The sequence below is a fragment of the Rhinolophus hipposideros genome (assembly GCF_964194185.1).
Source record: "Rhinolophus hipposideros genome assembly, chromosome: 9".
NCBI classification, from domain to species: Eukaryota; Metazoa; Chordata; class Mammalia; order Chiroptera; family Rhinolophidae; genus Rhinolophus; species Rhinolophus hipposideros.
The window spans coordinates 23,524,253-23,548,635 of record NC_138055.1 but is presented as its reverse complement, the minus strand read 5'-3'; the positions used below and the strand labels follow the sequence as shown (position 1 = coordinate 23,548,635).

Below are 24,383 nucleotides of genomic sequence, written 5' to 3'. Positions count from 1 at the left end.
CCCCACACCAAGTTTGCAAAACTGGTTCCAGTTAGAACCTGAGGAGGTATTTATGTACAGGCGGCCCTATTGATGGAAACACTTGGAGTAAGAAAACAGAAAACAACTGGCTGATGAGGTTACAGCGTGTGCATGTGTGTGTGTGTGTGTGTGTGACTGTATCCCATCCCTCAGGTGGAAAGAACCATGTCTGTCTGTGGGACAAATCCCACTTCGAAGAAAATCCCTGTAATGGCAAACAAACAGGGTGGTCTTGACAAGGCTCCATTTCCTCCAGGTCCCTTCTTCTGTACTATGAACTGACTGGTCCAATTTTTCTTTTTAAAGGATAAAATACTCATTACGCTTTCTCTATCCCGCTGTCTCAGAAAGCCCAGAAAGTGGAGAGCAGATCATTCTCTACAGTGTTTTCTCTTTGAGGCCGACCTCAGACTCGGTCCATCTGCTACTTTGGCAGGGGTTGGAGGTGGGCAGTGGTGACAGGATCGGGTTGGGGAAGGAAGGAATGGTTTCTTTCCTACGTCCCTTTGTCCTCCTGGAAAAGCAATGACTATTTGATTACTTTGGTAAGCCTGTGGTCAAAGAGATGCTGCAAAAGTTTTCAGTAAGGGGCAGGTGGCATAACAGAAAGAACGGTGAGCATGGAGCGGGAGACCGTGGCTCTGCCACCTGGAACTTGCATGCCTGTGCCACCCAGGGCCTAGTTTACATGAGGTGGATGTCAGAATCACCTGGGGGAACTCTAAACATGCACCGCCTTGATTCTGTCACACCTCTGTCGAGAAGGACAGGACCAGTGGAAGGGCGTGGACTTGGGTCTCATTCTGGTGCTGCCACCTAGGAGCTGCACGACACTAACCACTTTCTGTGGTTCTCATTTGTAAAAAAGAAAAGTGTGACACACATCATGCCTTTTATTTAGGTCGAAGGTGAGGATTAAATGAGATGATGCAAGTAAAACACTCTGAAAACCGTGAAATGCCAGCTAGATTCCGTAGGGAAAAATATGAAAGCGACAATAATAATGGCCCTTGAGAAAGACACGAGACGACAGTGGGGCAATTCATGGCTCTTGGCAGACAACAGTAGTATGTCCTCCTGTGCTCTGAGATGGTGGCTGGGCAGGAGCGAGGCAATTTAGGACACGGGGGTTCTGTTTTCTGGTTTCTGTGAGACTTAGTGTGAGTGTTGTGTGGTGGGGAAGGTGGATAAATTTACCTTCTTCACACCCAAACCCTGCTGCCTCCTGGAGCTCTACTGGGATCAGATGGGAACGGCCAAAGAAAAGTGGGGAAGGAAGGTTAAAAAGGGACTGTTGGCCAAGACTGGAGGCCTCTGTCCTTCCTTGGATCAAAGACTGCGTCCGTGGGCGAATTAAGTCTGTACAAAGGAGTTAGTAAGGGAGCAGATCACAGAGAGGGAGAGGATTTTACCTCTTGCCTTCCTTCAATAACATACGTATCAGCCGTGAATTATTGTTTTTTAATGTACTTGACTTTGGAGAGCTCTTGGCATAGCTGCCCACGGCACCCAGGAAGTGAGCAGGAGACTGAATACCAAGGATGCAAGTTTACCCTAACCGGCCTTTTCTGGGCCCCCAAATACCAGCCACGCTTTAAGAAAGCCTCAGAAGTGGAGATAAGAGAATCTATGTTCACACAGGCTTCAACAGTTAAAAACAAGTCAGGCCACCCAGACCTGTGGGCTCCCGGCCTCACCCATCTCCATGGCAACCCTGGCTCACCACTGAATGCCAAGCCTCTGATGGGTTGATTCACTGTCAGGAGGCTGGGCCGGGCACTGCCAGCAAGAACAAACAGGCGTCCAAGCCTCAGTGCCTCTTCTAATCCTCTCGTGCTTCCTCCTCCCCCAAGTCCAAATGAGGGCTGGAGCTGTTGTCTTTGGAAGGGCGAAGCCCCTTGGGTAGGCAGGAGCAGAGATCTCAGAGTCCTCCCCTACCCACCACACAACGCGACAAAAACCAAACTCCACTCTGCTGAGCAGAAAGGACTGCCATGACTTGCTTTCCTTGAGGCGCGCCAGATGATCTGATGCGCACGCCAGTGCGAGAGCCACTGCTCTGGGCTTCATTTAAACACTGAACAATCGGGAAGACACGGAGAAGCTCTCGCTGGCGGTTCTGAACCCAGAGATTAGCTTTTTAAATGCCAGTGTGGAAGGGCATGAAGCCATGGAGCGGGGGTGAGCTTTCTCTGGGTTCAATGTTCCTGTGCTTGTCAGGGGGAGCTCACAGGCTCAGTCCAAGAGGGAGCAGAATGTCACCATCCTACTTTACACGGTGATCTGGAGAGTGTGGGCTCAAATGCCCTGCCTCGCATGGTAACGCCATGGGGACTGGGTCTCGGGAACACCTTGAACTGCTGCTCGGTGACAGTTAAGGGGGAGGATACAGGACAAGTAAGCAGGGAGGAAGCAAGTGAGACACTGTTGGGACAGCTCCACTTTGAACCCACTGAGCCTGGGAAGTCATAGTAAGTGGTTCAAGTTAGAACCTGTATGTGGCTTCCAACTACACATTCACCACCCAAGGCCAGCCCTGCGAATGCCTCTCCCCAAGAGGCCAAAATGATTCCTGTAGCCTCTGAAGCAAGGCATTCTTGGTAAAAACTTCCCCCTGATTTCTGCAGCCTGTGTTCTCCCTAGGCCAGCCTGCTACTATGTATGAGAGTGGACTCTTCCTGAAATCACCCTAAATTCTAAAAAGAAAAAAAAAGTAATGGAAGAATACATGGAGAGGCTGACGGTGAATGACATAGGTTATCTAGCTTTAGACCTGGCAGGCTTTTCTGTCCATTAGCAACCCCTCTGGAGGCTCGGGAAAGGCGAGTAAATATTATCACAGTAACAGTTACTATCTATGTGCGTCCCACATTATTGACATACTTTATCTCATGTAATCCTCTCATCTCCCTTATTTCATAGATGAAAAAGGCTCTGAGAGGTTAAGCAACAACTTGCTCAAAAAGACACAGCCAGCAGGAGGCAGAGCTCACAGTGACCCAGATCCACTCAGTTCCACTCTTCCCAGCTGTGCCGCCTCCCCCCCAGGAGGTGATGGGGCAGAATGGGAACCCCTAAGAACTTTTCTTGGGGGACAACAGGGTAGTCTGTACATGTTGAATTTGGCAAAATGTTTTGACCTAAACCTTAACCTGCCTGCTGAGGCTAGGCAATTCAGATTCAGGGCATCAACCCCAGCTGAGGGAGAAAGGGAGGGTACCGACCACTAACTACTCCTTTGGTTTTTTCTCTCCTTCCCCTCTCCCTCTGTTGCAGCCAGGAGAGGTGGTGGTCTCCAGCCTACTGTCATGGGGTCCCAGGGATAATGCAGCCTCTAAGGCCAGCTCTCCCTTCCTCTCTTTTTCCCCATGGTGTCCACATAGAAGCAATGGTGACTTTGGCTCTGCCCCCCTCTGGGAACTGCTTCAAGGTGTCAAGAAAGTTCTAGATAAGAGGAAATCATCCCATTTTGGGAAGCACGAGGAGTGAACTGAAGGAGAGATGCTGAGGGACCCTTCTTGGTTTGGAGGTAGAATAGATTTTTATTTCAATTCCTGTTCAATTCTCAGTTAGACTCCATGAGGGGAGCCCTCTGCCAACTGGGCAGCGTTTTGGGGCCATTTTTAGCAAAATGCAAAACTAGTACCTCTTCTCACCCACCTTTCCAAGACTGGGGGAACCTGTGAAATGGGCATTTTGTAGACAGACAGAAAGACAGGTCCTTTAATATCTTCTGAAAGGGATGAAGCCTAGTGGTAAGGTAAAATTTTAGCTTTGAGCAATCCTGTATCATGCAGCTTTACAGAACAGAAGCAATAAGTAATGGATGAATGTGAACGTTTAGGCCAAACTCAATCCCTGAAAAATTCTAAGGAGAGGTATTATAATAGTAACTCTGCAACAGCTGCAGAAGCCGACGGCTGAGCTCTTGCTATGAGCCAGTCACCATGATAATAGTTTACATGAAATATCCCATTATTCCTCCTAATGGTCCTAAGACTTTGGTTGTATTACCTTCATTGTGCAGATAAGGAAAGTGAGGCTTAAGGTGAGTCACGAATTTGCTGCCTCCCCATCAAGGAATCTGCATTTCTAACAAGTCAGCTTCCCCCTTTCCCAACAATCACTCTGTGTATGTGTGTGTGTGTGTGTATAGTAGCAGAACCCCGCCTGTTATAATTGGTTGCTCTTTTACACATCATGGCAGGTTGGGAGGTCAACAATGACAATAAAATCCAACCATCCTGGAGAAGCCAGGAGCCAAGTCCTTGGAAAGGTCAACTTCTGTCTCTTGTGGCCATTTAGTGCTCCGAACACTGAGATCATGGCACCTACCCCACCACCTATATAATTCAACATTAAAAAAAATAAAAATCAAAATTGTAAAATTAGTATAATTTCAAAAAAGTGCTTACTTTTCCCATGATTCCTTGAGCTTGCCTGCATTACTGGTATCCTAAGCACATTCTTGATCTACCCCCGATCCTGTAGCCTTCCTTTCTGGGGAATTCTAGTGCACTTGGGGGCTTCCTAGGGGCAGGGGTGATGATGGACCAATAGCTACCGCCTGTGGGCGCCATCGTCTTGCTAGGCCTGGCTCTTTTTGGCAATTGTGTTTGAATGTTCATGACTGGCCTCAGGCTAGTGTTGGGGCTAATGGGCACATTCTCTGAAGGAGCAAGTGAGAGATTTACCAGGGAGCAGATGACTAAGGGGAGACTAGAGTTCTATTGTAAGGTGGTGCCAACTCCTTCTGAACTTAAGAGGGCTCATGGGACTGCCTGATAACATTTGAGTAATTATGACCATCCGTGTTTAAGATGAGGAAACAGGCTCAGAGAGGTAAAATAACTTGCCCAAGGTCACAGAGCAGGTCTGGAAAACTCAGCTGTCAACTCTCCTGTCACAGGCACAGCACGTGCCTGTCTCATCCCTGATGGAAGGAAGGAAGGGAGGTAGCTCGGTCTCCTCTCTGGGTGTGGCAGAGGATGAAGGGCCTTGTAAGCTTTTTCTCAGCACACCTTTATGGAAATTAGGTAGCAACCTGGTCTGGACAGGTTCAAGAGTCGGGAAATCCTCCTTTCCAAGGACAAAGTCAGCATCATTTAAAAACCAGAGCCCTTATTTTGCTTAAGAGACAAGTTTCAGCTAATATGATGTGCTGGTGTTAAGTAGTTTGGGGCTGAGGGATTGGGAGGGAGAGCCTTCTGCCCAAGGTTACCTCTTTCTAAACAAGAAATCTCATTTCAAGTTTCCATTGCCTGTTGCCAGACGTGTACCATACACTAGCCAGCCCATAAATCTGTTTTCTGCTGAAATCAGGCATTCTTATCTTAACCAAAATTATCTGATGTGGGAGACTGTTTTGGGGAAGTTTTGCTTTAAATTCCAGAATACCACACATTTGTTTTTCATTGTGTATGCCTCATTAAGATGTCTGGTGATCTCTCTCTCTCCCTCTCTCTCTCTCTCACTCACTTATGCACTTTACCCATGTGGACCAGCTAGCTCTCATTCCAACCGTGGAACTGGTTACCAGTTGCTTGCAAGGCCTGAGTAGTGGAAGATGCCACTACTTTTTTTATACCTTTCAAGCAATGCCATATGGTGTGTGGATCGGCAGTACTGGCAAGTCACTCACAGCCCTTTTCAGCTAAATGGCCCTCCTGCTCCATCAAGGGACATTCTGAGCACAAAGCCAAGCAAGGAGACAAAAATCAAGGTTCCCAAACTGCTGTGTCTCACCTATTACGTGTCTTATCTCTCTGCCACGATTCCGCCTTTATTTTAGGTCCCTTTATTAGATAGCAAGCACTCCAGTATTGGCTGTCCCATACCCCACCAGAAGCACTGCACCTGTATCATTTAATTTTCACAGTAGACCCACTACGTATGTAATAGTAACTTCCATTTTTCAGGTAAGAAAACTTGGGCACAGAAGTTAAGAAGCTTATATGAGAACACATGGCACGTAAGTGGCTGAGTTAGAAATGTGAACCCCAGTCTGAGGGCAAAGCCCACATTTTCAATCATTCTGCTAAACTGTCTATTTGATCCGTTTTGTTAATTTCAGAGCCAGAGTTTTTCACTTTGTTCTTTCTCCCTTCCAGCCACATCTGATCTCATTTCATTTAAAAGTGTCACCTTCTATCCTTAAAGGTCCCAAGAGAGCCCACTTGCAAGCACAGAGGGCCCTACCTTTTCACTGACAGGAAGGTACTTGCAATGGCCATCTCTGAGCCTGGCCTCTCTCTGGGGGAGCCACAGGTGAACAGAGGAGAGAGAGGGAGGGGGAGAGAGAGAGCGAGGCCGCGCTTTCTCTTGCTGGTCTCTGGTTCGAGGGCTTTGCTATGCCCTTGCTGCACTGGCCAGAAAGTCGGTGTGGATATAGGCACTGACACACGCTTATGTACTTTACCCATGTGGACCAGCTAGCTCTCATTCCAACCGTAAAGTAACGTGGCACATTTTCTTCTCATTCTAGCTTCTCGTCTTAGCATCAGGCCTGGCAAGTGCAGATACTGTTACTGCTGCCCATTGGCCACCATGTCCACAGATGAGGCCATGGTCCATCAAGTGGCCACTGTCCTTGTATCCCCTACAGGAACGGCCCCAAGGTAGGGCCCTGAGCCTCTGCTCTTTCCACATAGCACTTTTTTTCCCCCCACACAGCACTTCTTGCCAGCAAAAGGCAAAGCGAAAGAGGGCATCACCCCAGACCTGTGTCACAGCCCTGGGCCCAGGATCCTGAGAGACACCTACAAGTATAACACCAGCTTCCCATCGTACTACGGGTCCCTCCTCAGCACTGGAAGGTAACCTAAGTCGTATTTGAAATGAGTTTTCTGGTCTCTGGGACATCAGAGGTTATCTGGTGATAGGAGTCAGGTCTATGATTTGACTGGAGTGGGGGAAGTACAGTATGGGTAGATTTTCCCAAGCTGGTAGAAAGGAAGCTTTTAGAAGTTTGAGTGGAACAGCAATACTGGAATCCACAGCCCCCCATCACAGGAAGGTGCTCACATTGCATTGGGGTGAGCAGGAGCAAGACTCTTAATGGGAAGGGTTTCCTGTCTCTGGAGTGCACATTCTGCTCTAGGAAAGCAGAGCCTCTCAGGAGCAGGGCTGCTCGCCACCCATCAGAGAGGGTCACTGAAGTGAGGTGCGTGTGCAATGGCACATTGCAGCTGCTCACCTGAAAGGGAAGAGGCCATTTTGATTTGAACCTGTAAGTAAGTATGTCTTGGTCCATTTGGGCTGCTACAACAAAGTACCATAGACTGGGTAGCTGACAAACAAGAAACATTTATTTTTCACAGTCCTGGAGGCTGGGAAGTCCAGGATCAAGGTACCAGCAGATTTGGTGTTTGGTATCTGGTGAGGAGTTGCTTCCTATATCGTAGAGGACTGTCTTCTAGCTATAATCTCACATGATGGACAGGAAAAGGGTGCTTTCTAGGGCCTCGTCTTAAGGACACTAATCCCATTCATGAGGACAGTCCTCAGGACCTAATCACCTCCCAAAGGCCCCACCTCCAAATACCATCACACTGGGATTGAGGATTTAACATATGAAATTTGGGGAGACACATTCAGTCTATAGCACAATATCTTTTTTTTTTTAAACTTATTTATTTAAGTGTGTTTTTCCAGGACCCATCAACTCCAAATCAAGTAGTTGTTTCAATCTACTTGTGGAGGGTGCAGCTCACAGTGGTGGGGACCGAACCGGCAACCTTATTGTTAAGAGCACTGCGCTCTAATCAACTGAGCTAACTGGCCACCCCATATAGCACACTATCTTTTAAAAGCACCAAACTTCCATTAACTTGAAAAGCGATGAGTTCACAAATAAATACATATGAGTTTGCTGATCTTTTCATTTAAAGCTTTAAATCAATTTTATCATTTTTCATTGCTATTGATTCAATCAATGTAGGTTAAAAGGTAAATTAAAACTAAGATGCCATAGGAATCTTTTTCAGATTCAATAAAACCATCTGATTTACCGTATTTTTAAACCCCAGTCAAGGATGTTCCGTTGTGATCCATGTATTGTGTTTTTGCATTTGGACACTGAATGCAGCTCAGACTGGGAAGATAAGCAAGGGGCTGCCTCCTGAGCAGTTCGGAGGTGGGGGCTTGCTAGAAGTCACGGGCCATTGGCCTGTATGGGCCTGAGGTGTTTACTGGAACCTTGTCTGTGCATTGGGTACGTTTCAAAGGGTTACTTTCCTAATGGAGCCAGCAAGAGTGACCATTTCTGCTCTCCTGCACAATGCTCGGCAAGAGGATTGAAAAAGAAGGACCCCTAAAACCCAGGTTTCTGATTTTTCTCCAAGCTAATAGTCCTAAACCCTCTCTCTGGAATCAAATAAATCTGGCCCCTCTCCAAATCAGCTGGCTTCATCCTCCCCTGCTACTTAACCAGGCTGCATGTCATCTCCTCAGAAGCCCAAATCCCCAAATGACCCCCTGGAGACATCTCTGCCTTTTCAAGTCCTCAGGGGCAAGGCCCGGGAGGGTCAGCCAGGGCTCCCTGTCTCCATTTGGTAGAAAAGAGGACGGTAAGACAGAACTCCACTCTTCCTGAACAAAGACAGATCACCTACGCTATGGGAAAACCTAACCCAAAAAGAAAAACTTGGCTGGAAGCTCATAAAGTTGGATTCTTCATATGGACTAGAAACACAAAATACTCATTAAATTAATCGAGAGTCAAAGCCACTCCCTGGGCAATGATTAAGCTTAGAGTCAGAACAAGGATGGTTGGGGAGGCCAGCTCTTCAGTCTGGGCTGCCCTCCGATCACCAGGGGCACTTAGGACTCTCTAATGCCTTTTTCAAAGTCTTCCCATTTTGCCCCCCATGCAAACATGGGATTCCAGACAGAGTGAGGATTGCCTGGAAACCAAAGGAGAAAAACCAATATGTTGTGTTCATAATCTGAGCTCCATGGGCTTCCAGAAACCCTCCCCCCCAAAAAAAGGACACAACATATTTCAGGAGGCAGGTCCCACTGACTTTATGGGATTCCCTAAAGAGGATAAGATCTAGCAGTCTAAAACTAAAAAGCTGTCCAGAACTGAGTAGTTTTTTGGGGGAGGGAAGGAATTACCGGATGGATGTAATTATTATAAAATTATCTCATCTGGAGACAGGATGCTGCTTTCCACAGCTGCATGCCATCACTTGATGGAAAATGAAAATATCCCTGGACCTGCATTACTTTTTCCAGGCAATGCAACAGGCTAGTGATCTGCAGTCAGACTTGAAAACCATAAATTTAAAAAACGTGTTGTGAAGATAAGCCCTTTGGGATTCCCGAGTTCCCTTAGCCACAAAGGGTAACTCTGGGTCGTCCGGAACATGGGTCCAATCAGCTCTTACCCAGGTTTTCAAAACCTGAAACAATGAAGTCATTGCTCTTGTGTGTTAAAGACCAGTTTTCCTTTTGTTGAAAAGACCTGTGGCAGGTCTAAATAAAGTCCTAGTGACATGGGGGAGGGAGGAACACAGAATGTAAATATGCAGCTTCCTGAAAGTCCTCTCCTCTCCTCAACCCAAGTCAATCTAGAACACACAGCCACCAAGGAGACAACAGGACCACAGAAGCCAAGGGAACTGTGACCTCAGGTTCCTTACCCTCACAGCCAGACACACCTGAGAAAGCTTTGTGTTCTTTAGAAGAAAAGGTGCTTTTGTAAGTCCAAAGTATGTTATTAAGTTCCAACCCATGCGACCGATCCCAAAAGCCACGCTGCCTTATAAAATGGAATTGAACAGGAAAACAAAGAGACAAATCAAACACAGGACATGCAGATCTGTGTGTAAGAGGGAAGATTCACATCAAGCAGAAAAGGAAGATGTGAGAAAGCTGATTTGTGAGGTCCGTGGCTACAGAAGAGTCAATTAACAAGAGTAAGTGCTCTGGCAAGAATGGCCCTCAATAGGGCTGCTCATGAAAGCCGTTTCAAATTCAGTCTTAACAAGCAGCTGCTTCCTTTGAGTACAAAAGAGTAAGGTATGGAATAGTGTCCATGGGCCACTTTGAAAAGTAAGGGAAGCCAGGGGAGAGAGGGTGAGAGGGAGGGGGGAAGCGGAGGGAGAGGGAGATTGGGAGAGAGAAGAGTAATCCCTCCCTACCATCTCCCAAAAAGCAGGAGTCAGATTCTTTGTTGTTGACAACCATTGTGAAAAAGTGGGGAAAAGCCATCAAGATTCTGGGCAGGGGAGAGGCCTGATTTTCTTTAGCAGATGCAGACACCTGGCCTCACCTCACCTCTTCCAAAGCTGCCAGCCTCAGTACAAACACAGCCAGCTTTTCCCAGACCTTGGGCTCTGCGGGTGCCAAAACCAGGAAGCCATTTTACTCAACAGCCCCAGCAGTTTGCTTCAGCCCAACACTGAAGGCAGTTTCTGAGAAGCAGCAGGTGGGTGCGAGGGGCTTCTGCCATCACCATCCCTGCCCAGGGTTTCCCTGCCCAGACCCAAATCCTGACGTCTAGGGTTTCTCTGCCAGGCAGTTTTATTTTCAGAAGTGGGTGGCCCCACAGTCAAATGTGTAGCCACACATGAAATGGAGTCAGTGTCCAATCCAGAGCTGGAAGAATGAAGCTGGCAGTGATGCAGGAAAAGAAGGAAATGCGAGTGGATTGGGAGTATGCTCCTGGCTTACACTTCCGCACGCCTTAGGGAATTGCTCCTATGCTCCCCATCTCCTTTTCAACTGGTAAATAACCACAGCTATGGGAAGTGTGCTCTGCATCCAGTACTGGTCTCCTGTGCTAAGGGCATCACAGATGTCTCCTCGTTTCACCTCCCTCCTCCATGTGGCAGGCACCAGCTCCATCTGGTGATGCGTAAATCCCATGCAGAGCTGGTGCTCTGACCACTAGGCAGTACTACCACAATGGCTCAGGGCAATGAAAACAGAGAACCCCAAACAGAGAGACCCCACTCAGGGGTAGCAGAGGGAACTGTGAAGTTAACAGGAAAGAGATGTAAGATCAGGCCCCAGAGGTAAAGGTCAGGGGAAGCCAAGGTATGAGGACAAGCCTTAGCACCCACTGCACATTCCATTTCCTGACTTGATTTTGGGTTGTGTGGGAAAGTCCTATTGCTGTAGGCAGTGGGGGTGGGGTGTTTTCACAGACTGAGCTTGAAGGGACCCTTTGAGACCATTTGCTCCACCCCACTGTTTTTACAGATGAGGAAACTGAGGTCTGGAGCACAAAAGCGACCTTGCCCAAGGTTTCAAAGTGTGTTGGGGACAGAGCTGGATTAATACCTGGTCTCTAAATTCCAATCCACTCTGTCCATGTTTCCAAGAAGCCTCCATTAGGTCCAGGTGATACCATTTCTTGGGAAAGAGAAGACCCCTGGCTATTCTATCAGTGAGGGAGGGGAAGGGGTGAGAGGTAGTGAGCAAAAGGGCAGAAGGGGGTCAGGGGTAGGAACTGGGACCTCTCAGTGCAGGCCTAGGACTTGGAGGGATGGGGGTGTATAGAATGGGACGACATGTTCCTGACCAGTCCTAGCCTGGCTTCCCTACTGTATAGCTTAGAGAGTCCATCACTCTGACATCAGTAAGATGTTTCCCCTCTCAACTTTTGGGGGGGATGGATAGGCAGGCAGGTCTGAAGGAAATACAGACACAACTGAAGTAGAGCTGGGAAGTTAGGATTCTCAGGGCGTTGGGAGAACGGACTGATTTTTGGTTTGGCTGTGGGCATCAGAGGCCCTGATTAGAGAGGGCAGGCAGTGCAGGCTTGGCTGTCACCAAAGGTCCTGCAGGGATGAGTGGGGGTCAGGAAGCACACCCCCACACTCACCCTGCCCCACCGAGGTAGGCTTCTTCTGTCTGGATCCCTGCTAGACCGCCCTCTCCACATCCTGTGTTCAGGAGGTGCTGGTGGCCCCTGGCCTCACAACTCCTGCTTTTCAAGGCCCACATCAGGTCCCCAATGCCAAGTTTATAAATTTTTGGTCTCAAGAGAGAAAGGGAAGTACTGACACCATAATACAAGCAGTTCCCTTAGATCGTAGCTTCCCTTAGATTTTTGAGAGCTTGTTCCCACCCAACTGAGTATGGCAGTATGTTGTGATGGAAAGAGCACTAGATTTGAAGCCAACCAGATCTGCTTTCAAACTGACTTCTGATGCTATCCTGCCACATGACCCTGGATAAGTCACTTAACTTCTCTGGGGACTAGTTTCCTGATCATCAGTAAAATGGGGATAATGCTTCCTGCTTTGGCTATTATCATGGGAGCCTGGGATTTTGCAGACTGTAAAACGCTACATGAGTGGATCACAGTATTCCTTTATTCCATCATCTCCTGGGGGATGAGGGCTTCATCTCTATAGGGACCTTGACACAAGACTATTGAACAATAATTCAGGAAAACGTAGCTATTGCTTACCCCCCACTCAAGCCCATTACCAGGTCCCCTTGATGGTTTTGTGATGGACAAGACTAGAATAAGGGAACCCGGAGGTTGTAGTACTGGCTCGTCTCTGTGATCCTGGGCAAATCACCCCCTCTCCGGTTCTCTGCTTTCTCACTGTGAATAATCTCTAGTCATTCCTAGCTCTAAACCCAACATTCCCAGAGTGAGTCATTTCTGTTTCAGGCCACATACCTGAGCAACAGCACCCAGTCCAGGCAGGGGCAGCTCTGAATGTGGGTGGGGTGGCAGAATGGAGACAGTAAGAGGCCGAGCAGATACTGCAGTGGCCCTGGGAGCCTTCCATCAGGCCCTACTTGTGCCACAGGGAAGGTGGGGGTATGGAGGCACACTGGTAATCTGTGGTTCACTCCAGCCCCAAACCCTGATGCAGCCTCGTGGGAGGGCTGAGAACTAACCAACAGACTGGCAGGAGAGAGACTGTGCTAGGGAGGGAGAGGAAAACTCCCCAAAGGACAGGAGTGGGGTGGGTTGGGGCGGGCCGCCTTCGACATTCTTTTCTGGTGCTGGGGTTGATGAGAAGAGGAAGCCAAGCCTGGCAGTTCTAGGGGCTGGGTGCTGGGAATAGGGGATGGGAGGGGGTGAAGGGTGCCCTCCGCAGGAGGGTCTCCCTAAAGCAGGCCAAGGGTTGGGCAGGGGCACACCTATGTGCCATCCACACTAGCACGTGTTGGGTGTGGTGACTCTTGCAAGGTCAGCTCAGTATCTTACCCTGTCAGCTCTGGAGAAAGGATTATATCTCAGGAGATTTGCCCCGAGGATTGTGGGGATCCCAGGGACCAGCTCCAGGGGAATCAGTACGTTTCTTTATAAGCCTCCGGTGGCACGCCCGTTTTTACAGCCGTCTCTCTTGCGTGGCACAGGGGCTACCTTTCCAAACTCCTTCCTGACTGCAGAAAGGCAAAGACCGTCCATCTATGTGCAGGGGATGGAGCCCTCAAAACCAGAACAGGAAGGTTCCCTATTCCTTGCTTCTATCTCTGGGTGGTCCCTTAATCCTCCAAGGGAAGATGTGGAGGAGACACTCCCCTTTTCTGCTGCCTCCCTCAGGGTTCCTATTGCAGAAAGGCTGGGCGCGGCCAGCAGCGGGAGTCCTGGAGGGCGGCCAGGTGTCCTCTCCAGGTGAGCCTGCGCTTTCGTGGCCCCGCCTTGCCACTCGGTGGGCGGAAGGGGGCGAAGCCAGAGGGCCCTGGGGCCCGCACCTGATCTCTCCCGGAAATGCAGAGGTCCCACTAACAGTGCGGACTTACATCTGCCCCTCCTCTCCCCAACTCTCCCAGCGTTCTCCCCACTTCAGATACTTATCGCCCTTGAAAAAAAAAATCAAGACAAGCTAGTCTTTCAGGTAGTTTCGAGGGAGCTCGGACATTCTCATGGCGGCTGAGAATCAGAGTTTGAGAGAAGTGAGGGGGGCTGAAGTTTCCTCCTTGAGGGTGGAGGGGGGTGGTCCCGACTCTCACTTAGGGACGGGGACCGGCCACCCGCCCTCCTTCCTCTCCAGTGTAAAAGTGCCAACAGCTCTTGGCGGAGTTCTCCGTGAGCCACTAAAGTCCTTTGGGGCGCCCGCACCCTCCCCTCATCGCGGCCCTGCCACTTGTGAGACCCCGCCTCGGTCGCGAACTGCTCTCTCCGCGACAGTCCTTGGCCAGGGCCCCGAGTTCCCAGGAGGGGTGCTCCGTTTCTCCCCAGCGGCTCCACTCCCTCCCTCCCCTACTCGGAGGGGCACACACAAACCGTGGCGGAGGAGCGGCCTGGAGCGGGTCTCTACGCCCCAGCTCACGGGGACCCCGTGTCTTCCTGCCCGCCCGGCTTCGGAGAGCCCCCTACAAACACACCCGCCCCGCCCGGCTCCGGACCCGGCGGAGCTGCCGGCTGGCGCCCGCAGGGCCCTTTCTCCTCTGCCCGGAGTCTACCCGGCGGGCAGTTTTAGTTAGTTACCCGCACCCGCGACCGCGGACAGGGCCCCCCGGGCGGGCAGGTGGCCCCGGAGAGAAGCACGCGCGGTTGTCGCGCTCACTCACCCAGAAGATGAAGTTAAAGCCGAAGAGCAGGTATTTGATGCACTTAGTGCCTCCTTTGACCGGCATGGTGCGGGCTGGATTGGCCTGAACTGCACTGGTGTGGGACCGGGGCGCGCGGCAGGGACGGGCAGGACCAGGTGGGGACCGACGTGCGGGTGGCTGCCGGCTGGCCTCCGGGCTGCACTTTTAAAAAAGTGCCACTCCTTACGGAGCCTGCGGGCTGCAGTGCGCATGTGCCGAGGACCCCGCCCCGCCCCGCCCCCGGCCCCACCTGCCCCGGCCCCGCGGGCGGCCCGCCCCCGCCCAGGTTCCCCAGATTCCAGCCCCCGCAGACCCCAGCCGCGCCCTGCCCGCTTTTCTCCCAAAGTTTCGGGCTCAGCCCGCTCCCCACCGACTTGGCGGTCCCTTTCTTACGCCATCCACCCCCTTTCCTCCCAACCGTCTAGGGGTCTTTCCAAACTGTCGCCCCCTGCTGCTTTCACCTGGGCGTTTTGTGGCAGCCTCGCCGTTCTGCTTGTCGCCTGGTGTGGCCTGCCGGAGGCCTCTACTTTGAGAGACCTTCTCCGGGTCAGGGCGTCGGAATAGAATCCCCTTACCCAGGGCCGGCTGCCCGCACAATGCGGGCACTTCTTGTTTTGGCTTCGATTTGAAGGGAAGCTGCCTGGCTTTACTTCTTCCCGGGGCGGCTCCGTGCAAACCTTCACTCTTGGAGCACGGTTGTATTTGGCACCTCCTGTGGAGTAGCAGGAATTAGAAGCTTGCAGTCCAGGTGGGAAGATAGGTCGGCGGCTGACCGAAATAATTCTAAATGCCCGTCACCAAATAGTAATATGTCTGAGGGTTGGGCAGTCCGGGAGCGTTTCCTAGACTTGTGGTTTAGATGCCCCGAGAGGGGAAGATAGCTTGTTACCCAGCTTCCCTCTTGCCTCTACTCCACACCACCCACCCTCTTGCCTTTTGGACTTCGTCCACTACTCCCTCTTTAATGCTCTGGATACCGAGTTCTGGTCATGTTTTTCATCTGCTCAAAGGTCTCTGTAGCTCCCCACATTCAATGACCTAAGTGGAAATAACTTATCTTGCATCTGTAAGGAACCACTCTGCTCTGCCCAGCACTCCACACCTTTGTTGGCCCAGCTTTGCATGTACCAGTGGTGTGTGCCCCGAGGCTGGTTGGCCCTCTCCTCTTCACTTGCAGAAATTCTGTGGCTCTTGAAACATTTCTTTCCTGATTCTCACCAAAGGATGAGGACATTTCCCTTCTTCTGATGTCCCAAAACCCCTCTGCGTTTTTTTCAAAATGAAGTTTCCTTTAGTGTTCTTTTTTTTTTTTTTATTACAAAAGCAAAACATACTCAATACATAAACATCAGAATAGACCAACAAGCAAAAAGAATGTAACTCAAAATTTCACCCATCAGCAACAACTGGTAGCTCTTATTTAGCTGTTTATTTTCATTGTTAGATTTATCTCAAAAACATTTTTCACTGTCTACTTATGAGGATACAGCATTAGGAGCAGGAAGGAGCTGATCTTGTTTTTGCCCTTAGGGAGTTCTGAGTCCACTTGGGGAGGTATTCAGGCAGGCTGGCAAGGGGATTAGAGTGCTGTATATACTCTCTGTGTGTGTATGTGTGTGTGTGGCAGGGAGCTTAAAGGAGGGGCCTCTGACCCAGTCTTGGAAGCAATGCTGCAGAACCAGCCTGGGGCTGGGGCTGTCTCGGGTCTGGGCTAGAGCTCACAGAGGGGAGCAGGGGCAGTATGTGGGGACCTAGCTAGGGGTGGGGTGAAGGGAACCTCGCAGTCCCTGACTGCATTCTGAAGGATTCTATTGGCTGTGTGATTTAGTTCATTTCTTACCTGTACGTTAGGTAGTTGGGTGGGGGAGGGCAGAGGGGGCAGGCAGTTGGCCCCTTAAGGATAAGGACCATGGTTTGTCCAGGCCTTGGCTCAGGGCTTTGAGGAATTAGACTGAAAATTGAGGTGTCGTATCTGGGGACCTGCAATCTGGTGATGTGAGGGAAGCTGCAGGAAATGAAGGGGAGCTGAGGACTGCGTGGAGATCAGTTAGGAGGCTGTTGAATAGTTCAGATGAGAGACAAAGTGAACTAAGGCGGGGTACTGGGGTGAGACTGGAGACAGTGCAACAAAACCAGCAGAGGGGACAAGGTGGGGTGGTGCTGAGGGAGAGATGGAAGTCAGAATCGTAGGAACCAGATTAGGGAGGACTTCGTTCATTTGTACTTTCTATGTTTCTTGAGAGCCTGCTATGTGTCACATACTGTACCGTATGCCGAGATGAAATGACCTCTACCCCACGTGGAAAACTCACGGGTATAGGACAGATGAGCACGAGCCCATGGAATCTTTGCCTGTGTGTGTGTGTGTGTGTGTGTGTGTGTGTGTGTGTGTGTGTATGTGGTGGGGGAAGATATGGCCTAGGAATAGGTAGAGGGACATGGTGCATCTCTAACTCTGCCAGAGTCGGGAGAGAGGCTTCCCAGTGCAGGGGACATTGCAGCAACTGACTTTGGAGGGTGGGGCAGCAGACAAGGCCAGGAGGAAACTGGAGGCAGAGGGTACTGTATGTGCAAAGGCACAGAGCACGACACCATAGGCAGCTGGCTGCAGGGCAAGACGACCAATAGTGGGTGAGACTGGGAAGGAAGGAGGAGGAGGAGGAAAAAGAAGCAGAGAAAATGGGCTTCCCTTAAATGTGGCCAAGCATGGCCAAGCAGAGGAATTTTGGTAATGCTTTACCTCAGTCACTCACCCTAGTGCAGTGTCCACTGAGGATGGTTGGGCACTGGAGTATGTGAGGCACTGTGGGAGGGAGAAAGGCAGACAATGTCCCATTGTGCCGGACAGCCAGAGTCTAAGGAAAGAAAAGAATTTATCTTTTTATATTCTAAATCTCCCCCCCCCCCCATTAACAAGCACAAGTTGGGAGGTGTTTAGTGAATGTTTAAGCTTATAATAGAAACTACTTCTTAGGGTAATTGCTAGTATTGAATAAAGTAATCCACAACATGGCTTCCTTAGTGTAGTGCTTGCCCCAGAAGTGCTCAAGGAATGTTGGCTATTGTTACTCTTACTGTTATTATTTACACTCAAGAAACAGTTGTGAGGGGGGGCTATAGTTAAGCACCAAATTACATATAATCAAAGAAGTCCTTATAGTTGTGAGCAAGGAGATCTGACTTCTATTCTTGGTCCCACCCTTTGGTTTATTTTGGACAAGTCACAGGCTCTCTGGGCCTCAATCTGTACAATGAGCATTTCGGATTAGATGTCTCCTCCGTTGTGACAGTCTATGGTGCAGTAAGCCTCTGGGCCAAAGTGTGTTACAGGCAGCCAGGAAAAGGAGAGATGGAAAAAATATGGTTTGCTTTAGCTGGATGGGGAAAATCTGGGTAAACCCCTGAGTCAGAGATCACATGGAGGCATGAGGCCTTCCAGGTTTTGTGGTGCTGGAGGGGGAAAAGCATTCCTCTCTTGGGGCCGCTGGATGGCTCAGTTGGTTAGAGCGCGAGCCCTGAGCAACAGGGTTGCCAGTTCAATTCCCATGGGCTAGGGAGCTGCTCCCTCGCAACTAGAGTGAAGACAAGAAGCTGCTCCCGGGCAGCTGGATGGCTCAATTGGTTAGAGCGCGTGCTCTCAACAACAAGGTTGCCTGTTTGATTCCTGCAAGGGATGGTGGGCTGTGCCCCCCGCAACTAGATTGAAAAACGGCAACTGGACTTGGAGCTGAGCTGCGCCCTCCGCAAATAAGATTGAAAGAACAACAGCTTGACTTAGAGTTGATGGGTCTTGGGAAAAAACACACTGTGCCCCAAAAAAGTCCTGTTCCCCTTTCCCAATAAAATCTTTTAAAAAAGTTTTCCTCTCTTCCCTCAGGGCATGGTGTTTCTGGAAAAGCCCCTGGTTCAGGATGAGTCCACTTTGGCTCGTGTGCCCCCCCTGGTGGTTAGATTTGAACATGCAGGGTCCTGGTAAACTAATGACCTCCCAAATGCATGTCCCTGGGATTGCTTGTCCCTGCTCTGGGAGGCAGGACCCACACTCTCAAGGCCACTAAGGCCCTTCCAGCCACCACACCAATGACCATTTTGAGTATTGTTTTCTCCTTGATGCTGCTGCTGACCATTCCTTCTGTCTAGACACTTTTTCCTCAGTGTCTCTGGTGCTGTACAATCTTGGTTCACTCCCTTCACTTCTAGAAAGTTCTTTATTGCTCCTCTCACTAAGCTCAAATGCCACCACTTCATGAAGCCTTCCTTCACTGCTCCATGGATTACCTTGTTTGACTGTCTCACCCGTGACTCATTGACCTCCATCAAGTTCTCTGTGCACACCTTGGTGGTGAGCTCCTCTAGAGTACTTTCTCTTGACTAGTTTCTGTGTTCTCCATAGCAGTCAGTCCCTTCCTCGCACAGAGTGAGCTCTCTGCCAACATGTGTGGAAAAACTGCAAGGGAGTGGGTCTTCCTCAGGCTTTAGTTCTCTGCCTTCTGTGCCCCGCTCTCAGGTCTTGCACTGAGCACTCCACTCCTCTTCTTCCTCCCAGCATTTTGTTTTTGAGCTGACCCCTTTCTAGACTCTTCATGATATCCTAGGACCTGTTTGGCATTTCCACTTTAATGCCCCCTCTCTCCAATATGCCCACCTCCTAATTCTTCAAATCTGTGAAGATGTGACCCTACCTGGCAAACGGGATTTTGTACATGTGATTAAGTTAAGCGTCTTGAGATGGGAGGTTATCCTAGATCACACTTGTGAGCCCAATGTCAACTACAACTACATATATATATATATATATATATATATATATACACATATACATATATATGTATATACATATACATATATATATAGTTATGAGAAGCGGAGTACAGCATTAGGAATAGAGACAGTGGAAATGTAATTGCTGTGTGCGATGTCAGAGGGGTAGTGGACGGGGGAAGGGGGTTGTCACTGTGTGAGGGATATAAATGATAAATGTCTAACTATTTCATTGTTTTGTGCACCTGAAACTAATAAAAAACGTTAAAAAAATTAAAGATAAGGAAGCAAGACTACGTCAGGAGATAGTGATTTAGTGGCTGAGTAAAAATCAGATCTCAGGTCTTCTGATTCCAGCCTCGTGTTGGAGTCTCAGCTTTCATTCCTTCTGCCACCCCGGCGATGGGGGCCACATCTTTGTAACTCTTCCTCATCCCAAACAATTGTTCTATCCTTCCTCTGGCCTCCCTGTCATTTGCCTGTTGAATTTGCACACAATCACTGGACTGATTGTCTCACCATGGCATTGTGCTTGGGTTGGTCTATTCTTACTCATAACTTCTTTTCACTGCATTCAACACACACATAGTCAATGTGGAGACCACCCATATGTAGTGTGGAGTTTGTGAAGATTTCATAGAGGGGTGTAAACTCCCAGGATGGTGAACACCATTCCAAAAATAGTTTTTGGGTATTTCTTTCTTCACACTTCCTTTCTGTGGCAGCCGCACTTGCCTGGTCTCCTGTCCCCAGCCCAGCTCCTGCCAGCCTTTTGTACAATAGCCCTCACTTAGCATTTCCAGTTTGTGGTCTTCACCTCCCACTCCCCAAGATTAGCAAAACAAATCATATTTCTCTGAATCTGTCCTGTTTAGACAATGGGGGTGGGGTGGGGAGGAGTTGTAAGTAATATTTAATATCATCCTTTTGTTATACTCCTAAAGCTTTGGTTTGCTTTTCCCAACTTGTTTTATCTGCTCAAAAACCTTCCAACTCTCTTTACTTCTCAATTGTTTTCCATAGCACTTACTACCTTCTAACAGAATGGAGGATTTTCTTAGCACTCTTTATCATCTGTGTCCTCCCACTGGAATGTAAACCCTACTAGAGCACGGGGTTTTGACTGTCAGGTTCTCACATGGATTGCAAGTGCCTTGAACAGTGCCTGATGCAGAGCAGGTGCACAGTAAATATTTGTGGAATGTATGAAAAGCCAACGTCCTAATGCTAAGATCATAGTGGTTAGACATTTATATAATTTAAGAAGTGATCCCCCTGACTAGCCTAGTACCCACCTGGCATTATACATAATTATTGCCATATTATTAACTATATTCCCTATGTTTTACTTTAAATCCCTGTGACTATTTTGTAACTACCAATTTGTACTTCTTAATCCCTTCACCTTTTCCACCCTGCCCCCCAAGCCCCTCCCATCTATCACCCCAACAAATCTAGTACCCATCTGACACCACACATAGTTATTACAATATTATTGACTACGTTCCTTACCCCTACAGCTTCATGACTACTTTGTAACAACCAATTTGTACTTCTTTTTTTTTTTAATTTATTAGTTTCAGGTGTACACGACAAGGTAATACTTAGACATTCATCATTTATATCCCTTACACTGTGAACTCCCCTCCCCCCATCCACTATCCCTCCGACATCACACCGAGCCATCACATTATATATGTAAAATTATAGTTGGCATTCATTAATGTTTAGCTTCTGGTGTACAGTGCCATGATCAGGCATCTACAGTATCCCTGAGGTGGTCTCCCAAATGGGACAAGTGTCCATTGGATACCCAACAAAATCTTTACAACATTATTGAATACGTTCCCCAAGTTAATTTTCAAAAACCCTGAGGCCATCTTGTGATTACCAACTGTTTCCTAATCCCTTCACCTTTCCCCTTATCCCCCCCCCCCCGCCCCTCTAACAACTCTCAGTTTTTCCTTTTTGTCCCCAAAACTGTTTCTGATTAGTTCATTCACTTATTCTTTTCTTTAGATTCCGCATATAAGTGAGATCATATGGTACTTGTCTTTCTCTTTCTGACTTATTTCACTTAATATAATGCTCTCTAGATCCATCCATGTTGTTGCACATGATTTCTTTCTTCTTTATGGCTGCGTAATACTCCATTGTATAAATGTACAACAGCTTCTTAATCCAGTCATCTACCGATGGGCATTTCGGTTGTTTCCATGTCTTGGCTATTGTGTAAAGTGCTGCAATAAACATAGGAGTGCATACAGATTTTTGAATTGGAGTTTTGGATTTCTCCAGGTAGATGCGTAGGAGTGGAATTACTGGATCATAGGGTAGTTCCATTTTCAGATTCCTGAGATACCGCCATACTCTTTTCCACAGTGGCTGCACTAATCTGCTATCCCACCAACAGTATACTAGCGTTCCCTTTTCTCCACATCCGCTCCAGCATTTGTTGTTTGTTGATTTATTGATGATAGCCATTTTGACTGGGGTGAGGTGGTATCTCATTGTGGTTTTTATTTGCATTTCTCTGATGGTTAGTGAGGTTGAGCATTTCTTCATATGTCTGCTTGCCTTCTGTATGTCCTTTTTAGAAAAATGTCTCCTCAAGTCCTCTGCCCATTTTTTAATTGGGTTGTTTGTTTTTTTGGAGTTGAGTTGAGTAAGTTTTTTTTTTATAGATTTGTGATATTAATCCCTTATTGGATATATCATTGGCAAATATCCTTTCCCATTCAGTAGTATCCCTTTTTGTTTTATTGATGGTTTCCTTTGCTGTGAAAAAACTTTTTAGTTTGATGTAATCCCACATGTTTATTTTTTCTCTTACTTCCCTCGTGCGAGGGGATATATCAGTGAAAATCTTACTCGGGGTAATGTCCATGAAGTTTCTTCCTATATTTTCTTCTAGATATTTTATGCAATTTGTACTTCTTAATTCCTTCCCCCTTTTTCATCCACATTCCCAACCCCCCTTCCCATCTGGCAACCATCAAAATGTTTTCTGTATCTGTGAGTTTGTTTCTGATCTGTTTGTTTCTTTTAGATTTCACATATAGGCGAAATCACATTGCATCTGTCTTTCTCTGTCTGACATACTCTACTTAGCCCTCCAGGTCTGTCCATGCTGCTGCAGATGGCAAGAACCCATTCCCTTCCATGGCTGAGTAATATTCCACTTCCTCTTTATCCATTCTTCCATTGGCAGACACCCAGCCTGCCTCCACAACTTGGCCATTGTAAACAATGCTACAATGAACATATGGATGCACTGTCCCCTTGAGTAGTGTTTTGCGTTTCTTTGGAAAAATAGCCAGAAGCGGGATTACTGGGTCATTCTTTGTCTCTTCTTATAGACTTTGTTTTAAAGTCTATTTTGTCTGGTGTAAGTATGGCTACTCCAGCTTTTTGTTTTGTTTGTTTGTTTCCATTTTCATCAAATATCTTTTTCCATCTCTTTACTGTCGATCTCTGTGTGTGTGTGTCTTTCAACATGAAGTGATTCTTTTGTAGGCAGCATATGTAAAGCTTTTGTTGTCTTATCCGTTCAGCCCTCCTATATCTTTTTTTTTTTTTTTTGAGGTGACATCTGCCTCTCAGGATTTATTTATTTATTTATTTATTTTTATTATTTATTAGTTTCAGGTGTACAAGACAAGGTAATACTTAGACGTTCATCATTTATATCCCTCACACTGTGAACCCCCCTCCCCCCATCCACTATCCCTCCGACCTCACACTGAACCATCACATTATATATATAAAATTCCTCCTATATCTTTTGATTGGAACATTTAATCCATTTACATTGAAAGTAATTATTGATAGATATGTAGCTATTGCCATTTTATTATTGATAATTTTGATCTTTTTTTTTTTTTTTTCCATCTTAAAGAAGTCCCTCTAACATTCCTTGTAATACTGGTTTGATGGTGATGAACTCCTTCAGTTTTTTCTTGTCTGGGAAGCTCTTTTTATCTGTCCTTAGATTTTAAATGCTAGCCTTGCTGGGTAGAGTACCCTTGGTTATATGTCCTTGCTTTTCATCACATTGACTATGTTGTGCCAGTCCCTTCTGGCCTGCAAAGTTTCTCTTGAGAAATCAGCTGACAATCTAATAGGGGCTCCCTTATAAGTTGCTAGTTGCCTTTCTCTTGTTGCTTTTAGGATTCTCTCTTTATTAATGTTTGCCGTTTTAATTATAATGTGTCTTGGTGTGGGTCTGTTTGGGTTCATCTTGTTTGGGACTCTCTGCATTTCCTGGACTTGTATGTCTATTTCCTTCACCAGGTTAGAAAAATTTTCAGTCATTATTTCTTCAAATAGATTCTCAATGCCTTGTTTTCTCTCTTCCCTTTCTGGTACCTCTATGATGCAAATGTTGTTATGCTTGATGTTGTCCCAGAGGTGTCTTAAACCATCCTCATTTTGGGGGGTTCTTTTTTTCTTTTTGCTGTTCTGATTGGGTGTTTTCTGCTATCTTGTCTTCCAAATCGCTGATTCAATCCTCTGCTTCATCTGCTGGTGATTCCTTCTAGTGCATTCCTCATTTCAGTTTTTGTATTCTTCACTCTGACTGGTTCTTTTTTATGGTTTCTATCCTTTTTTTATGCTTGTTATCTCTCTGTTGAAGTCCTCACTAAGTTCTTTGAGCATCTTTATAACAACTGTTTTGAACTCTGTCTCTGGTAGGTTGCTTTCCTCCATTTTGTTTAGTTCTTTTTCTGGAGTTTTCTCCAGTTCTTTTATTTGGGACACATTTCTTTGTTTCCTCATTTTGGCTGCCTCTCTGTGTTTCTATGTATGAGATAGATCTGTTACGTTTCCCAGTCTTAGCTGGGTGGTTTTATGTAGTAGGTACCCTGTTGGGCCTGATACAGTCTCCCTGGTTACCTGCCCCAGGTGCTCCAGGAGTTACAGTGGCCAAGATTGGAAGCAGCCTGGGTGTCTGTCAATGGAAGAATGAATAAAGAGGAGGTGGTACATATACACAATGGAATATTGCTCAGCCATCGAAAGGATGGGTTCTTGCCATCTGGGGCGGCATGGATGGACCTGGAGGGTATTGTGCTTGTGTGTGTTGTGTG

At 47.7% G+C, this 24,383-nt stretch overlaps 1 protein-coding gene across 6 annotated transcripts in view; it reads right to left on the bottom strand.

Annotated features, from left to right (window-relative positions):
* Positions 1–15,719, bottom strand: part of CD9 (CD9 molecule) — a 33,186-nt gene extending 17,467 nt beyond the window's left edge. Inside the window, exons 1-3 of one of the 6 annotated variants that reach the window (XM_081059664.1) lie at positions 15,466–15,719; positions 14,994–15,244; positions 14,512–14,689 (exon numbers count right to left, since the gene is read on the bottom strand). In XM_081059664.1, the coding sequence (XP_080915790.1) occupies positions 14,512–14,577 (66 nt within the window). In that variant the 5' untranslated portion in view covers positions 14,578–14,689; positions 14,994–15,244; positions 15,466–15,719. Of the gene's footprint in view, positions 1–14,511; positions 14,732–14,993; positions 15,442–15,465 lie in introns of those variants that run through there. The other 5 variants (XM_081059661.1, XM_081059665.1, XM_081059663.1 and 2 more) reach the window with 5 other exon arrangements.
* Positions 15,720–24,383: the final 8,664 nt, after the last annotated feature.